Source organism: Pholis gunnellus (genome assembly GCF_910591455.1).
Source record: "Pholis gunnellus genome assembly, chromosome: 15".
In the NCBI taxonomy this organism is placed as follows: Eukaryota; Metazoa; Chordata; class Actinopteri; order Perciformes; family Pholidae; genus Pholis; species Pholis gunnellus.
Window position 1 is genome coordinate 8226040 of NC_136542.1, and position 19918 is coordinate 8245957.

Sequence of the window (19918 nt, forward strand, 5' to 3'; positions counted from 1 at the left end):
AGTGATCTAAACGGAAAAAAGAAACACTGAGATCACATTTAAATATTGTTGTTTAGCTTTACAATATATGGCACTGCCACAACGGTAATGTAGTGAAACTTTTTCAACATGAAATGAGTGATTCTGTTAGTGTTTTGTTCAATCATATAACAGATATTATGACATTTGAAGTAACACTTGTTGTGTTGCAGACAGATAACAGGCTAAATATTGAATTACACATACTGTACATATACACTCCATACCTGTTTAGCAATAAAATATCGATATTAAAAAATAAATTTGTTGATCATTCCAGTTCAGCCACAATCTTTAATAAATAGATTCTCAAATATATAATTAATTTCTGAGTTGCTTTGATTTGAACTTAACTCAAAAAAAGCTTTGGTGTCTCAAATGAGAGTTTTCATTTTGGATGTCTGACGCATATGATTTGTCAAGCCTCCAGAATCCTTTTAACGTGTTGTCCTTGGGTGAGTGTTATAATTGGATGGATAACAGATGTGACTGGAGGCGAAAGGCAGCTATGTTTAAAAAAGCTCATTTGGGTTTTTAATTCTTACTGTTTAACAGAACTCTGATGAAAGGGAGGACTTTCAAAGGTTCCTTTCTGAACATTTAGTTTGAAAAATGATATAAACATGAGGTCATAAATGCCATGCAAGTCATTATTCGGTTAATCAAAATGCAAACTTTTCTATTTAATGTAAAAATTACATTTCTTTTTCAACAATTCCCAGTCGCCTCCTGGTGTTTTTCATCATTTTAACAGCCATTAGCAGAAACCTACTAAATATTCCCACTATGAAGGTTTACAACTAACATCAGTGGTGCATGAAAAAGTAGGAACGTTTCCTTCTAACATCTCGCTCAGTTGTGACAGACCGCTTGAAATGCCAAATATATATATAAAAAAATTGTTAACAAGATTTTTTGAAACGTCCTTTAAAGGATCACTGCAAATTCGGTCGGGATTAGAATTGGATGGTTACTGTCTGCTGACTAAAAAAATCATTTTTATGGAATAAAGATGTTTAGCCATTTAGGATTAATTTGAACTTGAATCAAACTAAAAGTTGATATAAACTATACAACACTAAGTCTTATAATAAGTCAGATTTTTTTTTAAACTGTGCACTGCTCCATTGTTAGTGTTGTGTTAAGCACGTAGCGTCTGTATCTGTAGGAGCACAAAGCTGATCTCTATTCTGCAGCTATTATTCACCATGCTATATGCACTCCTCTTTACCATTGGTGCCTTGCCACTGCATGGGCACCATCCTATCTGAGGCCAACTTGTACACAGCAGCCACTGTGTTTTCAAACGCATGAATAGACTGTAGAGGCCTTTGTGCCGGGGTGTTGTTGCAAGTCTAGCCAGTGCCGTGGTTCATTCCAGTGACAGCTTCTTTCTCAAGATAACGGCGTGTTCCAGCTAAAGCAGAGCGGGGGCAGCTTTAAAATAGACCTGTAATCATAGACCCAGGCGGGGAAAAGTGTGAGACAGGCTCTCGACAACAGCTCTAAGGCAGCAACACGCAACACAATTCAACCTGTGATGCAAACTGTTTGAATATTTACCTTGCACCATGGTGTCCTTGCTACCAAGATGCTTAACCATTCTCTAATCCATATAGCAGGAGAGCATTTCAGGTTGTTTTTTTATTTCTCAGAGATGATCTCATGAAGTATGTTATGAAGAGGTCAAAACTCCGGCAACACTTGTAGTTCAAACCCCCCCACTCTGCTTCTACATCAATGTAGTTTGACTCATTTAATACGGCCCGCTTTAGTTCAATGATGAACATATTCTGCTAATGATTCATGTGGACTCAGCTGTTTAGTGTGTCCATACACATATGATCTATCCCTTTTAAGTCCTATCTGGCCCTCGTCCAAGCCCAGCAAACAGCAGTACTTTGGCCATTAGCATTTCCTTCTGTCTTACTGAGATCCAAACGACTTTGAGTCAAAATCACCTGTGGACCGTCCTTACTCGCTGTCCCTGTATGAACTTGGCCAGGTGCCAGCCTCATCTTCTCAGGTGTCTTTCGTGCCATGCAAATGAGATTTGCCATGGCAACCACACTGCTGGAGCACTGCAGAGCCAATTGAGTGCGAACGGAGGATGGGTCTGATTTGTCAAGAGATCCTTAGCCCACCTGCTTGAGATCGATGTTGTGAAAAGCTTCTTTAAAGTAGGACAGATGGGAGAGTCAAATGATTAAAAACATCCCATCATCTTTTAAGCGTGATTAACCGGGTATCTTCAAAAAAAAATTGTAATACAAAACACACAACTCTGTTTAGCAACACAATCACAGATACAGATGAGGATCTGTCACATACATGCGGATACAAAGTTCAGTAAAGTTGTGACACTCATGTCATGATGCTGCAGTACTGACGATATGGATGTACTGTATGTAATTCTATGATTTCCCAAATGTCAGCTTGATGTAAAAGCTGTGCAATGTACAAAAATGTGTGTCCAAGTGTAGTGTGTGCACTCCACACTTTCATCTTGTGCATGAGTTACTTCACTATTTCGTGCTGGCTGAGTCTTGGAATAACATATCCTTCCAGTGCCTCCCTGACTGAACAGTTACACGTTCCATATCTGATGTGATCTTTTGTTTTTCCGTGGTTTGGGTCTGTTCTCGGATGACCCGAAATCCCGATGTTAATCATGTTTTTGGCTTGTGGATGGAGATTTTTGATAAGCGTCAGTGTTGACACGAGAATTAAGTTGTATTATATCAGTGAAAGAAAGTTCTGAATGTTCTGCACATGAGGGTGGTCCTTCATATTCTGTTTGCTCTCATGGTGTCATTGGCAAGCTCCAATGTTTCTGCATTAATCCCATAGCTTTTCCGTGCTCACCATAGCATTGGTTGTACTGGATTATATTTGTTTCCATAGTACTGTACTATATTTAACATTTCCATAAACGCTGTGTGCATTCATAATAGACAACCAGCACACCTCTCACATGATCCTATATGTCATTACTGCTTTAGCTAGAATACCTCTTGGTTCTCACGTTTCTCTATTAACCACAAACTATGATAATATTTGACTTTTAGGAAAAGCTGATCCTGAGCGAGTTTCGTCTCTGATGTCTGCAGTCTGTGACTAGTACAGTACGAGTTTTCTTTCAGGCCTCATAGCCAGGCATAACAAGGGACTGATCGACAGGAGGAAGTGAGAGCATGTCACCATCAGAGCAGGACAGGAACCCCTTCCTTGGCCTTTCTCTGACAGCCCACATGGAAACAATGGCTTTGGCAGCCTCTCAATGGCTTTGGGCTTCCCTTGTTTTTAGATACATAATGTTTTTTGTTTTATTATTCTCATAAAGTTTATTATACTTTCACATTGTGTTCAGGGTGTGTTTGTGATTATGACGTTTGCTTTGTAAAAGTGAAACAAGTCTGGGGAGCGTGTTGCATTTCAGTTTCATATTTGATCCACTTGAGTTCAAGTACAGGAATGGGATCTTCATCTGCATATTCACTCGGTGCAGAAGTTCCAGCTCGGGGGAACTTTGGCCTCCGAATCTCAGTCTCGACTCATCAGCATTCATATTCAAATTGCACATGGAGGAGTGGTGGTCAGGGTGTTGTCTGATTTAATAGTCTCGCTGAACGTTACAAAATACAATATCAAAAAGGAGCTTACTCTTTTTTTTTTCTCCACACTCATGATAAATTCAACCAGCAAGTGACATTATGAGAGAAACTTGAGGTTTCATTTTAGTAGGAGGGCTTGAGCGTACATTTTCTCACAGTCTTCGGCTTGATTGTTGTTCCAAAAAAAGCCGTCTCCTTTAACTTTCAGTTTAATATGCAGGAGAGCAACTCAGACAAGGTGGGAGTCAACAACTGAATATGAAATGGATTTGAGAGGCACAAAGGTGTCTGGCAGTTTGATTAAGACTTCTGCGTCGATGTGTTGACGATTTAGCTCAATGGCCTTGAGACCGCAGGTCTCTTTCACATTTTCACTGATGCATTTCAGCAGTCAGGCTCCGTGTGATGTCAGGATTTTATTGAACAAAAAACCCCGCCAAATGGCACTACCAGATTGCGACTGAACATGTCGTACATTTTCCTCCCCATGTTAGTTACGGATAATTAAGTATGCGTTTCTTGTGTTATTAGCTGTTATTCTGATCCCGGAGTCACTGTGATTGTTTTACAAAGCCGGCTCTCCACAAAGCTTGTGATATGAAAGTGAATATACAAATGCAGGAATGTGTCAGTCAAAGCCTCTCAGGCTCGGGGGGTCACACTCATTCATGATAATCATGGTTATTTTCTTTTATCTATTATGTTTTACGGTATGCTGTAGGCAAACCGTTGAGCCTTGACATGAATGGCTGCTGCAGTAAAACTACCGTTACTGTATTTTCAGAATGTGGGTCGTGCGATGTCATTCCCCTACGGTGACTGATTGTTCTGCTTTGAGTCACAGTACATTTTGCTGTTAGCAAATATCATCTGCCACCAATGTAGCTCAGAGACAAATTATTCTCTCTGAGAATTGGTTGACCTTAGTTTCAAGACTCCTACTCTTCAACAGGCCGGTTCATTACATGCAGCTGTCACCCTGTACCCTTCATGACATTTTCTGGTTGTTAGAGCTTCTATTAGCTCTCTGTGTGACCCAAGACAGATCTGCTCACTCACTTCAACTGTTTGTCATGGTTCTGCCGGTCTGTTTGAGTAAAAATATATTCTCAAGAAAACACTAGAAAGAGATGACTGACAGCCTGTATTGTATCGGTCTGCCTGTGTCTGTCTGTTCCACCCGGCAGCCTCAGGCCAGCTCCTCTAGTATTAGCAGCAGCTGTCTAAATGAAAACACAAAACACATCAAAACACCCCTCCTCTCAGGGGAATTGTCTTACTGAATGTATCACCTGATGTAACATTCAGCCCTACCTATATTTTCAAAATCCTTTCTCGAGAAATGAGGTGTGGTGCATCTTTCAAAAATAATAAACCTGAACAAAAGGCAAACTGTAACATGGCAACCAGCAGGGATGCTTGTGGTTGTTTCTGGAGAGATGAGAAGCAGAGTGAAGAGCGACAGCAGTGAAAATGACCCGAACACTTCACTGTCTCCGAGATGACAGAATGGGAAATGTGGGAAAGCGGAAGCGGAGGTTCGCTGCCGGGGTTAAAAAAGCAACACGGGGGCATGAAAAAAAAAAAAGGGGGTTCAGTATCCGGCCACACACACACACATCCAGCAGTTCTGACACACGAGAGAACTATGAGCTTCGATGATCTGTAAACGTGGTTATCTCTGTATGTTAAGAGTCAAACACAGATATATCAATGGGAATAAAACTGAAAGTACTGCAATGCTGAGATGACTGGGGCTCAGGAGGCAATAATGTTATTGGACAGGAGGTGAAACAGTGCAATTTGTTAACCGCTTAGTCAGCAGAGCAGTAGAAGAATTCACCTTTCTTAGAGAGATATGAGTTGTGTCCAGCACAGTGTAAAAATACTCAATGTAACCAAGTGTTTATGTTCTTTAAACCATTATGTGTGGGGGGAAAAAAAAGAAGTTATTTATGTAACTGGAATAGAAGATAAACTCATTGTGTAATGTGTATTTCATATACGATTATTGCACACCATTTGGCAGGATAAATGTATGAGCCGGATCCATGTTTACAGGGTTTGTCTGTTCACGGTTGGGCTGTGTCTTCTCATAGGAAATGTTGTCATGGTCTCTGTTGCTTTTGGCTCCAAAAGTGAAATGTCCATTGTTAAAGGCTGCCTTTGTTTCTGCCGCCCACAGAAGGACCTTGTACTTTTGCTTGACTCGAATATTCCTAATCTTGTGACCTGAACTTTCCGTTCACCCGAATCCAAATGTTTCTAACTACACAATAAAACATGGAGGCTACAAGTTACACGGAAAGCTCGTATTCTGGACTTTTATGCTTCTGTTAAATCTTATCTGGTGTGTTTTTATTGTTTTTGTTCTCACAGTGACAAACAAGAAACCCTCCCACGTATCCATCACCAAGGTGAAGCAGTTCCAAGGATCTTCTGCCTTCGTAAAAAGGTCACAGTGGACAATCGACCAGCTACGACAGGTCAACGGCATTGACCCGAACAAAGTATGTAATTCCCCAACCATTGCTTTTTATCCAACTATTGTATTAATTTTTCGGCATTAACATGAGTACTGCTAATACAAAATAACTAGTTTTGTACGCCTTTCACCATTTCCTTCCTTAATAGTTTCGATGTTTCTTTTCCCTGACCTCACACACTCACTTCCCACTCATGTCTCTCTCTCTCACTGTTATTCCTTCCAAGGACTGTCCGGAGTTTGACCTAATGTTCGAGAATGCTTTTGACCAGTGGGTTGCTGGTTCAGCAGGAGAGAAGTGCACCTTCATCCAGATTCTTCACCACACCTGCCAGCGCTACAGCGCAGCGAGGAAGCCGGAGTTTGTCAACTGCCAGTCCAAACTGCTGGGGGGTAAGACGGTTAAAATAACACCGCTAACTGTCCTGGTTAATATTACTGTTCAGAACACAGTGGCTCTGCTATGCCAGACTTACTGCTGTCACACTGTGCTGCAAGCCAGTTTGAATCTGATTATGTACAATGACAACCAGCACCTGGTGTGTATGAAAATGCATGCTTAATTTCTCGTACACAGCATCTGTTGGGTGTTCTGCTGAAGTGAGGTCAATGAGGATGGCCAACACAATGCATCAGCTGTGACTCAAAGCCTCTGATACAGATCAACTGGTTTAAAGCACATAGACATACTCAATACAACACTAAGTAATAATTTCCCCTAATTAATGTGATTTTGACACATTTCATTGTGTGCTTTAAGTGTGAACTCTTCAAAATAACAATAAATATCACGGTAAGAGCTGTAACAGTTAATTAAAAGCTAACTTCCCTCTTTGAAAGGAATATTCAATTCACGCGCGAATAATATGTGAAGACAGGCTGATCAAATAAGTCAAAGCACAACCAATTCCCAAATGTTTAAGACATGTCAAATGTGAATCTTAATTAGCATATTTGGTCATTTCCTGCCTGCAAATTGTGTGTTTGTTACACAGGAGGTGAGGGGCTGTGGTGTTGGCTGATGGTTTCCTCTACAGCGAAACCCAATAGGGAATGCAGCATCTTGAGCGGTTTATTCAGATATTGATCTGTTTACTCCCAACCCTCATCTTTAAACACCATTCGACCCGTTGTATTATTCATGGCGTTATTTATGGATACGCATTACAAACCTGCCTCCTGCTGGGTGTCCATCTGCCCCACATACACAAGAATCAATTACCGGATACATGTTTTTGAAGAGAAAATGGTTTACTTGTAATTAGAAAGGTGCTTTTTGACAGCTTTCATTCATGATGCAAAACGAGTACACATCAGCACATTGCAGAGGGGTGAAACTGTATATATATTCTCTCTAACATGTTTTGATCTCCCTCCTACTCTGAAAACTATGTTCGTATTTAACTTGCTTAAACTGACCCTAGTGCATATTATAGTCTCTGTATGTGTAGGTGGGAAGGTAGTGCAGTCCCTGAGAGCACCGAACACGGGGGTCTTTAGAGTAGGATGGATTATGGAGTGCAAATGTTGCAAATTGACCACACGCCTCCAGTAGATCTGAAAATTACACTTAGAGGCCCTGAAGCATTGTTCTCGGGGATGATTATACGACACTTAGCACTGCCTCTGTTAAAATGCTTCTAATATGAATGAATTTACCCACGAAAACTACATTCTATCCTATTTAAAGTCCTATTTAAAATACACTTTTTTTCTTTAAAGAAACAACCCTATTTTGTAGTAAACAGCTTTTGACACTGTGCTGTAAGTCCATCTATCCAATGATCTATAGTGAGCTCCTGGCTCTCAGTGAGTAGAGGATGTTGTGTGTGATGGACTTAAAAGTTGACCGTTCTCAACGCGCGTTGTGACAGGAGAAACGGAAAGGATGCCAACCTGCTGCCAACTCTGTCCACTCCAGTTTAAGTCTCACACCAGTGCAAAACAAAGATCACGACGCTGCTCAGGTGTGGGACCATAACTGGGGAAGACGCTATCTGCAGAATCCTCCGGGATGGCAACAGGTAGATTGTATAAAACCACAATAATGTACTTTAACTATTGAAACCATTGTTAAGGACCCTAGATGGACAAGTTTGTTTTGCCACTCAAGATAGGCAGCATAAAATGAATGAAGGCGATATTGGTTGTCAGTTTCCCCATGTGTGATCTAGGGATGTCATGGCAATGTCATCAGTAGTTTGTGGATGCCACCAGCTTTGATCTTTACACAAGCTTAATCTTTCACTGTTTACCCCATGCTGAGTATGTTACTACAAGAGGCCCCGTCAATAGAGTCCTGCAGGGATGATGTCTTTTTGTAGACCAACCTCGGAAGTTAACATCGCACTGGTTCCCTCGACAAAAAGCAAATACAATCTTTCCACTGGATTTTTGGATTATTGCAGAAAATAAGCTTAGTAAATGTATAATTAATTAAACACCACTTTTGGACTATTGAAGCATAAAAGCGTTAAACAAACTAAACCACTGTCTTAGTGACCACCACTAAGCTAAAGGCGGACTAGCGTTTGGCATGATGACGTTTAGTAGTCTCATTCAGCTTGTTAGCAAGCGCTTTTTTTAAAGATAATTTCTTCATTCCTGCATTACTCTGTAGCAAAATGAATGCTATGCAGGCAGCAGCCAACTTATCCATGCATAGTATCAGTGAAGTAAAATTGTTAACACTTAATCATCAGGCGATATCACCCTGAGTCTCATAATGCTAAATATGCGATTGAGTCATAAAAGCACCTGTTAAATTAATTGTTTAAATGGCTTGCACTATAATATCAACTCCGCTCTAGGTTTAAATTCAATTCAGGAAAGATATATATATTTTTTTCTGTATCCTGTAAAGAGCCTTCTTGGTTTGACTCTAAGTGAACTGATTTTGCAGAGTTTTAGACTGCTGTCAGAGCCGTACACAGTTTCTGATCCTATGTAATTGGTCCAGAAATAATAATTAGTTAATTGCCTTGTTATCAGTGGGCTGCTGCTGCCCACACTGTTATACCCGGTTATTCCCACCTGAGCTTTTCTGTCTCACTGGCAACGTATTCATGACTTGATTCTAAACGAATGATTGAATCTGTAAGCTTTTAAACCCTCAGCGTTAGACAAACATGTCTTCCAGTTTTTTACGCTAAATGCTCTTGGGGAATTTTCATTCTTAGGAAGGTTTACAATCAATTGATGACGACTAATCAAACAGTTACCAGTTTCACAGTTTATGCATGACATTTACAACTGATCCCTCAATACTTAACTGAACTCATGAAATAATAATTCAAACCCCTCTTGACTAATTTCCAAACTTGTTTTCAACATCAAAGCTAATGATGACATTTGATATTTTCTCATCACAGAAGACCAAGCTGTATATTCAGTCATTTTCAGTTGCAAGGTCTATTTGAGCAGAATGCGGAAAGAATTTGTTGCACGCCACGGTCATCTGCTAAGACGAGGTAAGCCAGTACAGTAAAGTATGCAAAACCACTTGGACTAATATTACCTTTACTAAAAAGTGTTGAGGTCATCCAGAAAACAAGGAAATTAAAGTTTCTCTTTTTTAAACAATAGTATTGCTCACCAATAAGTGATGAATCCCAATAGAGGTCACGCTTCATAAGAGGCCACGTTATCTCACAGTGAACAAATGATGATAAAATAAGTAGAACATCTAAAGCAGTACAAGATCTGACTTCACTAACTTAGGTCGTTACACAAAGTTGGATTTAAAAATAGTTTGAAACAAAGCCTTCCCCTGCCTTCTGAACCGAGGGCTCTGTGCTTGGCTCTCAGGGACTGTGTTGTCAAGTTTAAGGATGTAGTGAAGTTAATATTTACACACACAGAGCTTGCCTCTGTATGCTCCCAGTGAGCACAAGGTCAACATTTCCCTGGTTTGTGTTTTCACTGTGGGGGTCGACTGCATGCTGAAAGTGATTTTTTAAGTTGACTTCCAAAGGTTATGTGAGTTATGTTCACTGTCCTTGCCCCTCACTGTCAGACTGTGTGCAGAGTCTCTGAGTAATGCTTTGCAGAGGTAAATCACATTTTGACGTACGAGGGCAGTACAATGACAGAGTGCTTCTTCCTTAATGGTTTCCTCAGTATTCTGTACTTCTGTATATCATTTCACACATTAACATTTAAGCTTAGACAAGATTATGATGAAATTGATGACCGTTTAATGCATTGTGTGCTGCTGACACTTATCTGCTGATTAAAGCCACGGAGAATAGGCTGTTCATGAATGCCTATTAGCTATTTTTCTGTCAGTGACGGTGCAGATCCCTGGTACATTCAGCACAGAATGTTCCACGTTCGTCCCCATTGGTGTCCTTACTTAATGCCTTGCTTTTTAACCAGCAAGACAGTGACTTAACTAAAGGCTGAGCGATCGAGGTCAAGCCTTTCCCCTCATCAAATAATGTAATTAAATAAATTATGTGCATTAAAAGTAAATAAAATGTTGTTCAAGAAGCGCAGAGCAAACACAATATCTATACATATTAATGCCCTAATGACTATTTATAATAGGATCATTTGTCCCAAACCTCAGCACTGGATGACACATTTTACATTAACTATTGAGTAATAGTGCAACATTGTGGTGATTATAAGAAAATGATTTAATGAGGCACATACTTTGGGTGTATGCAGTTTGTATTTCACAGAGAGAGAGAGAGAGAGAGAGAGAGAGAGTGGTATCAGAGAAAGACGGAAATGTACAGATTGCTAGATGATTTGGAAACGTAGAGAAAGGGAGAACTGCTGTGTATAGAAGGTTTGGGAGTGACCGCTGGAAGTGTGAATGAACTGTTTAGGGAATAACTGCAGGAGGACTGAGGAGAAAAGTGATTGGAGTTTCATTATGCTGCTGCAGATAATGTCAAGATTTGCATTAATGAAATGGCAGCAGGGTTTTTTCTTGCTGCAGGAGCTGCATAGCTGTGTCTTTAGGCCCCTAGGATGTTGATTACAATAGCCATTTCTTGTTTTGTTTCTCATTTTATGCATCAGTATTTTACTGTGCGCATTAATCTGTTTGAAATTGCCAAGTAAGAGCATTGATTCTTTAAGCCTCTGCTGTATTTATGATAGACTTGCATCTCTAGTTGTTAACGTACTCTGTAGCAAACGGACTCTTGCCCAACAGCATGTATCCTCACAACAATATATGATTTAAAGATACATTAAAAGACGTTGTTTTGTCACAGTTACACAGAAACTGTAAATACAGTCGTGGTTCGGGTGGAATTCATCATGAAATTGCAATTATAATACGTAACTGTATAATATTCCTTGCACTCTTCTTTGGTAACTTGTATGGCTGTTCTCTAGCAGCAACAGGGGATTTTGTTGATTTAGGTTGAAAATGTTATTGTTTTATATATTGTATTGTTATTGATACAATATTAAATGTTTAACACATTGAAACAGCCACATTTGACATGATCCTGTATTCATTAATTTTAAGTCAACCATACACCTTTTAAGTACCGGTAGTTGACTGTATAGATCAGTTTTGTGCTTTTTTTCCTGTTGTTTACAGATTTAATGTGATTTTGTACTTGAACTAGTACAGTAAACAGTAAAATGTAATCATGTTGTATGTCTCCTCTGTGACCTGGGGGTACAAAAATCTACAAGCAGAAACTTGGAAATTCAGGTCCAGGTTAAAAATATCTGCAATGACTGAGTACTTCAGAGTGGAGAGGCTCTCGATAGGTCGGTGCAGCTATGTGAAGAGTTGGGATCACTTTCAGAAATTGTTAACAGAATGCTTCATAAGTTTCTTTGGATGAACAGTGACATCCCTCTGGTAATATCAGGGTATTAAGGAGAATTATTGATGGTACTTGTCGAAGTGCAGACAAGTATGTGCTCGCTAATAGAAATTATTGTAAGACACTCTCTCCCTTCAAACACCCCCACATTATACCCCACACCATTATCCTGGAGCAGTGATAATAGGATCGTACACACTGCCTGAGTGAGCGTATTAAAAGCACTGTAATATATTCTGTATTGTTTGATTGGATCTTTTTGTGTTGGTGTGTTTGTACTTGAAGTGAACCCTTGAATCTAATCTAGCCCATATACTTTGCGAGTAAGTGTGACTTGGCTGTCAGCGTGTCGTAAAGTGTAGCTGAAATGTTCTTGTTGATAACCATCAGCTTATTTTCCTCAGCAGCACAGCCTGTGATCTACTGCCTACAGCAGCACTGGGAAAGGAGGGGTTTACTTTGAATGAACTCTCTCCTTCATGTTTGTCTTTGCTCATAGTTTCTATTTTCTGGAATATTTTGTTTTTGTTCAGTCTCGATTGTTAAAGAAACACTGGCTTGATATGATGGTATGGGATATGACAACAAAATTCCTCCTGCCTTGTTGAGAGAGGCGTGCCACAGGACCGGCCTCGTACTGCAGCAACAATGCAAGTTGACAAAAATCATCACAAAAAGCCCCTCTTGTCTGGTAAATGTACCAGTCATCAGTGTCATAACAGAAAGAAATGCTCCTGCGTCATTAAAATGACTGTAATATTATCAGTAAACCTCCAAAGTAACACAAGTAGCTGTTAAAACTGATCAGCTCCCACTTAAAGTTAAGAGTCACTAAGGCTCACAGCGAGGCCACCACATAACGTAATTTACTCCTACATATCTTTCATTCAGCTCCTGATGCTGCAGCTCTTTCATGAGCTTTCCAGAACATCTCCACCCGGCCTTTCACTGTAATTACATTCTCCACTGCTGGGGGAGCCCACGCTGCAGCCCGACACTGATCTCTGGTGAGAAGACAGCCACCAGAGAAAGGAAAATAAGAGTGCAGACAAATGAAGGGAGATGTTCTCTTGAGTGTATGGTGGGGAAGGGTTGTGAGAGTGGGGGTTATATTGAGGATGATGGCACTATCACTTCCTGGGCTCTTCCCGAGGAGGAGGGGGATTAAGAGGAATCTGTCTGAAGGTGAAACGAACAACCTAAAGATTCTCCGTGAAAGTATTTCTCTTTTTTTTTTCAAATGGAAGCAGAGCAGGGATGTGTTTTAGCCTTTGCAAACCACTTTTTCAATGTATAATTACACATGATTTGCTTTGCAGTAAAGTAAATATTACATTCACGTTGTGGTTGTAGACTATGGAGTTCTTGGAGCCGTATGCTGCTACTAAATGAAAAAGCAATCCTGACAGGTGTGAAGCTTATTTCATCATCTGTCAAGATGTTTGTCATGTGCAATGTGTCCTCCACTCTGTGGTTCATTTAAAGTCATCTCTGGAAAATTGAACAAAGGAAGGCCTTGTGTATGTGTTTCCATTCCCTTTTGTGTGCGTAGCTGTGGGGCTGAACATCTATACATCCGTCTGTGTGTCTGCGGCACAGGTGTGTCTCTGTATGAACTGCGTTGACTTTATCAAGTTAACTTCTTTTAAAGGAACACCAGCTGCTTTCGGGGCTGTCATATAACCCTCTGCAGGAGAGCTAGCTGCCCCAATTATCTGTCACTCAGCCTACCTGCTCTGATGCCATGGGACATGCGCTCACTGTATTGCAATTTCCTGTGGGAGTAGATTGAATCTGGCTTGTCAAGTCTTAATACAGCCAATACCGTCAAGCTTTGATCGGTCTGTTTCTTCTCCTCAAACTCATTTACTGTATTTCCAAAGATATAGACCCTGGAAAAATCGAATCTAGCTTATCTTTGCACCAGGTGTTTGTTGTGTTTTTGTTTATTATTTTTCACTTCTCCACTTTTTAAAGTTAGGTAAGAGTTGACAGTGTAGTTGGGTATTTGACCGTCCTGGACCGGCCTCACCAAATGAATAACCTGAAGATATATATTCTAAAAGGCAGAATATTGGGCCCCGAGTCATTTTTGGGGTCTTTTTAAACGCTGGGAACCTTGTGCTGCCATTCTGGTGGTGTAATTAAAATGACATGTCAGGAACTTTCCACCGGATTGAAATGCTCCGTATTGCCGACAAAGAGAAAGCAGCAGGAAGATTGCTGTTCTGAGGCTCGTTGCTAGCCGAGCGCATAACGGCAGTCCCGACGTGCGGTAGATTAATGGCTTGTCAGAGGAAACATCCGCAGTTATCGGAATATGTGTTCTCTGTCTTATATCCACTGCTGGATCTCCAGGGCTGCCCATGCAGCCAAGCACATAGCATCTCTTTATTACAATATAGTGACGAGAGGAGGAGAGGAGAGGAGAGGAGAGGAGAGGAGAGGAGAGGAGAGGAGAGGAGAGGAGAGGAGAGGAGAGGAGAGACATGCTTTCTTAAATCCGATGTTGCTGTTGCTTGTTTAAAAGGTTAATTCCACTTGATCTTTCCTTGAAGTAGATCAACTTTGAAGGAAACTCATTAGCCACCTTACCATGTTGCACCTGATGGACGCCATTTACTGCGTCATGTTTTAGTCTTCCACAATTCACACTAATGATCGTGGTCACTGATTTAAATACACGCTTCTAATGTCACGGGTACATTTGTTACAACTGGTCTCTTAAATTCAGTTGTTCAACTAGTGAATCACAATTTTTTCCCCCCATTTGTCTCTTCTTTCCTCTTTCGTGTCCCACTTTTCTTTTCTTCTTCACTTCTCTTGGCTCCGTCTTGCCTCTTCACCCCCAACCCTGGTCTGCAGGTAACAGTATACTACACTCAGCGGCAGACAGTGTGACGAGTGCCGTACAAAAGGCCAGCCAGGCTCTGAATGAGCGCGGCGAGCGATTAGGTCGGGCTGAGGAGAGGACTGCAGACATGATGAACAGTGCTGAGCAGTTCTCTGTTACTGCACAGAAGGTGAGGCAATATGTTCGCAAGATACCTTTATAATGCATGACCTCCGGGTGGCCTTACTGAATTTATTTTAATCCAGCACATGTAATGTTGCGGAATATCAAGTCAGTTGCTTCATTATGACATCCGCCTCTCAGCAGTGGTTCTCTCTGCACTGTGAAGATAATAGTCTTTTTCTTCTTCCCTCATTCACTCTAACTTCAGTCGTGTGTTCCCTCATCCTACATCGATCCTGCCATATCGTCTTGTGTGTCAGCAAAACTAATTGCATGCTCTTTAATAAGGCTATTAGCATAATATGGTTCTTTTTACTGCAAAACCAAAAAACTCTATTGCTTTGTAACGAGCGCACCTGATTATGATCATATCTGTCTCTCTAATAGCACACAGCACATGACTTTAATAGCACATAGTATCTTGCATAAGATTAGGCAGCCCTACTGCTCTGTCTTGTTGTTGGTGGATAGCCTTCACTGAGACATGTGCCATCTAAAGTGGGATGTCAATAACCTTTAAAAATACAGCTATCCATTGCCTACTGAAATGCTTTGAAGGATGCATAAAGCCAGGCTGGTGATGGTGGGATAATTGAAAGACATTTCAAAAGCCTTGCATCGCCCTCTCACTGTTCAAAGATGAGCTTCCCCGTTGGGATGTATTACAAAAACTGTGATAAGCAAAGCGAAATGCCTTCAGGACTGTAGAACCCCTGTGTAGAACCCCTCATTTGCTGCCGTTTCTCATTTCACTTGCTGTCATTAGCTTTTATATATTTTTGGTGTTATCACTTATCATTTGTCTTGCACATTATTATCCATCATGTTGCATGTCTGTTAAATGCTTTCGGTGGCCTTACAGACTGATAAAGAAGCCATCACTGATGAATTGACACGACCGTCTTTATTCTATCCATTCCTTTTTTCTTCTGAGGATTGCTTTAACAATGCATGTGGTTGTAAGTAGTGTTTGCAGTACTGTCAGAGGGTCACCATGACTCTTTTTCTCTTAGTTCACTTCTGCAAATCCATCTCTGCGCCTCTCTTTGTGTCAGCAGCCGCTTTCGCCGCTTTGCTCAATTTTAAACATACCCGTCATTTCTGTGTGCTGCTCTACTGCCCCCACTTGCTCGAGCTGTAGAATTCAGTTCTCCTCTCCTACACCAACATAGTCCATACTCTGCAGTCGGGCTGTGTGTGTGTGCGCACGTTTGTGTAAATGTGTGTGCCTTTCATTCTCACATCTTCATACCCCGTAGCTTTGTATTAGATCGGTTGCCCTGGCCATCTCTCTAACGAGCCTCCAGCTAAGCCCATTAGAACCCATGTTAATGAGATAAATGAAGTTGGCTTGTCATTGCATTAAAACAAAAATACCATGACCCCTGGCTGCCTACCAGCACCTGTATCATAAACCCTCCTTAACAGCTTTTTCTCCTTGAGTGGAACTTTTCTAAAATATTAAATCAAATCTGTGCCTTTCCTCGTTGTACTCTCTGTGCTCGCTATTGCATGTATTGTTACAAATGCAGTACTTGGTGTTTTTAGCTAGCATTTGGCTGGTGGGATAATTCAAATTTCTCATTGTATTATCCTGCAACCCCCCCCCCCACCCTGATTTTTCTACAGCTCGCCATGAAGCACAAGTGTTAGACCACTGCCAAAACCAACTGAGGGGTGGGGGGGGGGGGGTCACCAATCGCCATTCGCTGTACAGGAGGATTCCAGATTCTATTCTTTTTAAAAGATTTAATATGATTACTCTTCAATGTTAACATTTTAATGTTTTGGATTGTTGATTTCTGGTGCATCTTCTGATTGTGACGCTTCGAGCTTAGGAGAGGAAGAGAGGTAACCGGCGGTACTGCAGACAGCCAAAAGAAGTCACTGTATTTGATAAACACCTCCCCTTTTCATATGCTCGAACATTTATGTAAGAGTATACATGCTGACAAGTCATTATCAGCAATCACTCCAAGACGAGGAACAGCTTGTCTCGTTATTAATTAATTGTTGACAGTTATTTATGAGCACTGCAGTGATTATGCAGTCTGATTTATGAGTAGCGGACCCTCTGGTGGGTTTCACAGGTGTGACTGTGGCGTTGGCCTGAACATCAATAAATCCCAAAGTGTTTTATTTTCAATTTAATGTTTAATTTGCTCTTCACTCTTGGACATTGCGGTCATTCGGTCTCTTGTTCCGTCCATCATTTCAAAAATGTATCAAAACAGTGTTTGTCAAAATGTTTTCAACATGATATTTCATAAACTGCTTATGATATAATATACAATGTATAACAAACCGGGAAATATACCAGTCCTCTGTCAGATTTGTTTACCATTCACAAACAACCAAAACTACATGGAATACAGTTACCAACATTTTTTGAAGTGTACTTGAAGAACTGTGTTTCGGAAATAAGCTTTTTAGGTATGATAATTTATGTTAAATTCAGTAAACCAGCTTTGCATTGTAAAAAGCAAAACACATACTTCTTCTAGTATCTCGGTGTCTGTAGATCTAATTTGTCACATGAATATGGGATGTTTTGAAATGACTCTTGGCTGTAATTCAACTTTTAACATTCAGTAGTAATACCTTATGCATTTTTTGTATAATTTGGGTTGGTCATCATAGAGATGTGTAAACTGATGAATGACAAAGTGTCTCGACTATTAGCAGCAGTGTGTACTAGTTTATTTTGGTGTCAGTGCTCTCACGTTGACTGTAACTTTAGCTTCCTTTAACTTGCAAGATACCGTCTTCACGATCGAGATGTATTTGATTCTTTTCATGTTTTTAATTTTATAATTCATAATATTACGATGCACTGATGACCTAATCTTGCAGAGCGCTGTTGAGTTCATACTGAAACGTTCCAGTTGCCTAACTCTTAGTGTGCTTTTGTTCCTCTCTCTCTAACACTTTGGATGTTTATTGTTTTAATAAAGAAATGTATTCAAATATTTTATAATATTGTCAGTGTCCTTTTTATAACTTGGAATCAGAAGTTGTACATTTATTTTTTGGGGTGTTCTTTATCATTATTGCTTCTGATTCTCTATAATACTCATAAACGGTGACTGTATTATGGGTCAAATGTCAACGCACGTTAATATGACTTCTTGTCTTTGTCTCTTATTTTAGCTGTTTGATTATTTAAAAACTTTAGATAGTTAAATAGTATCTAATATCACCAGGTTTAAATTCAGCTGCTAGTTCTCTTGTGTGTGTATTTAAAATATCATAAAGACATTTTTATAGATAAGAATTCTGTGCATCACTAAAAAGTAACATTTGTTTAGATTGTGAAAATTGCTTCCCTGGTACTGGTGATGTTTCCTCTTCATTAAAAGAATACTGGTGATAAATAACAAGACTTTTTTTTTTTCCAGGAGTCAGACTCATCTGTCACTTTATATTGACTAAAGTATTCGGCCCAGAATGACACATTGTACTCCGTCAAACGAATCTCACCGCTCTGCATGAGATTGTCCGGTTTCCCCAGGAGAGGGCAATGTCTGCGCTATGTAAGGCAGCAAGTGTTAATAGCTCTCCATTGACTATTGCCTCAGTCCAGGCTGCAGGAAACACTGTACAGTAAACTAACGTCTCACCACAAAAGCCTACACCAAATGATTGGAACATGCTCCTCTTTATTGATAAGTTGTTTTAACACAAGGAAGAACATTAAACAATCACTGAGTTTTAATCAATAATTGGCGAGACATTACATTGATGCCACAAAGGCTGCGATATCTGGACCTTTATTTCGTTATATTGCTTTAGTTCCAAAACAGCTGGATCCTACAATTCCCATAATGCAGCTCAATAGCGTCTCTTTTTTAGCCTGTTTTTCAAACTACACCCCCACTTTTTAACGCTGGCTTTTATAGATATAAAGTCTCCAAACCGAAGCCGTGATAACACTGATGATATGTAGGTTTTCCTCCAGAGCCACAGAGGATATTAGACAACTCTTTTCTAAGGCTGAGTAGTGCTTGACTAGTAAACTGACCTGTATGTGTAATATCTGTTAAATGTCCCTGTTTTCGCTGCTCCCAATGAATATCCAACCATAAAACATCTTTAGCTTTTGAAAATATTGTTCGATGTCAAGTTGATTAGGTTAGCAGCTCTTATAGTGGTTTGGATGAAGCACTGTCATCAGAAATTGGTAGAAAAGGTCCATTGATGAAATGTAAAGGTCCAAGCCAGATGTGGTTCATGCCATTGCCTTAGGTAGAATAACAAGCATCAGTTTTTTAAGACTGTGAATTTATAAGGATACCCATATCCAAGACAATCCATCAACTGATATACACACATTTCCTAACTCCATCACAATAAATATATTGTATATCCAGCACAGAATAGTACAGATATCGTGGATAGGTGGATATCATTGTATTTATAGCCCCCTGAGCTGTGAACCCATTCACAGGATGAAGGAAGAAAGTGGTAACCCTGACCGTTGATGCAGACTTACAAAGGTATAGCAGAGTCAAGCGAGCAGAAATCCTATCAAAACATCTCTGTTATCCTCTCAGTCCTTGCCACCTCTTCATAGTATTTTAATCTTCCAATTAATGATGCGGGCTAAACAAGCAGAAAGGCAGTAAGCATAGTAGCAGTGCCGAAATCCGTGATCTATAGCGTTTAGTGCTGCAGAGGGGGTGGGGGGTAAGTACCTCATAAAAGCCCCGGTGCAGGACTCTGCTACCATTACTCACTCTGCCAACTCCTGTGAATCATTCCCGGCTCCTCCTTAAAAAAAAACCCGCCTCTAATCGTTCAGCTCTCCTCTCTGTCTTTTTTTCTCCCAGCTCTAGCAACACTCGGGTCCCAAAAGTGTCTACTTTTGTCCTCCGCACACACATCCTGGCTTACTAATCGTCACATGGAAGTGATTATTGGTCTCTAAAGATTGTAACCTGGTATCTATGGATTGCTGGACTAAACTGTTTTTCTACCTTTTACATGT

General features: G+C 40.3%; 1 protein-coding gene across 1 annotated transcript in view; it reads left to right on the forward strand.

Moving 5' to 3' along the window:
• The window catches only part of stxbp6 (syntaxin binding protein 6 (amisyn)), a 52951-nt gene extending 35049 nt beyond the window's left edge, over nucleotides 1–17902 (forward strand). Inside the window, exons 3-6 of the mRNA XM_079174864.1 lie at nucleotides 6012–6142; nucleotides 6345–6510; nucleotides 14781–14938; nucleotides 16561–17902. Of these exons, the coding sequence (XP_079030990.1) occupies nucleotides 6012–6142; nucleotides 6345–6510; nucleotides 14781–14938; nucleotides 16561–16584 (479 nt within the window). The 3' untranslated portion in view covers nucleotides 16585–17902. The remainder of the gene's footprint in view (nucleotides 1–6011; nucleotides 6143–6344; nucleotides 6511–14780; nucleotides 14939–16560) is intronic.
• The last annotated feature ends 2016 nt before the right edge of the window (nucleotides 17903–19918 follow it).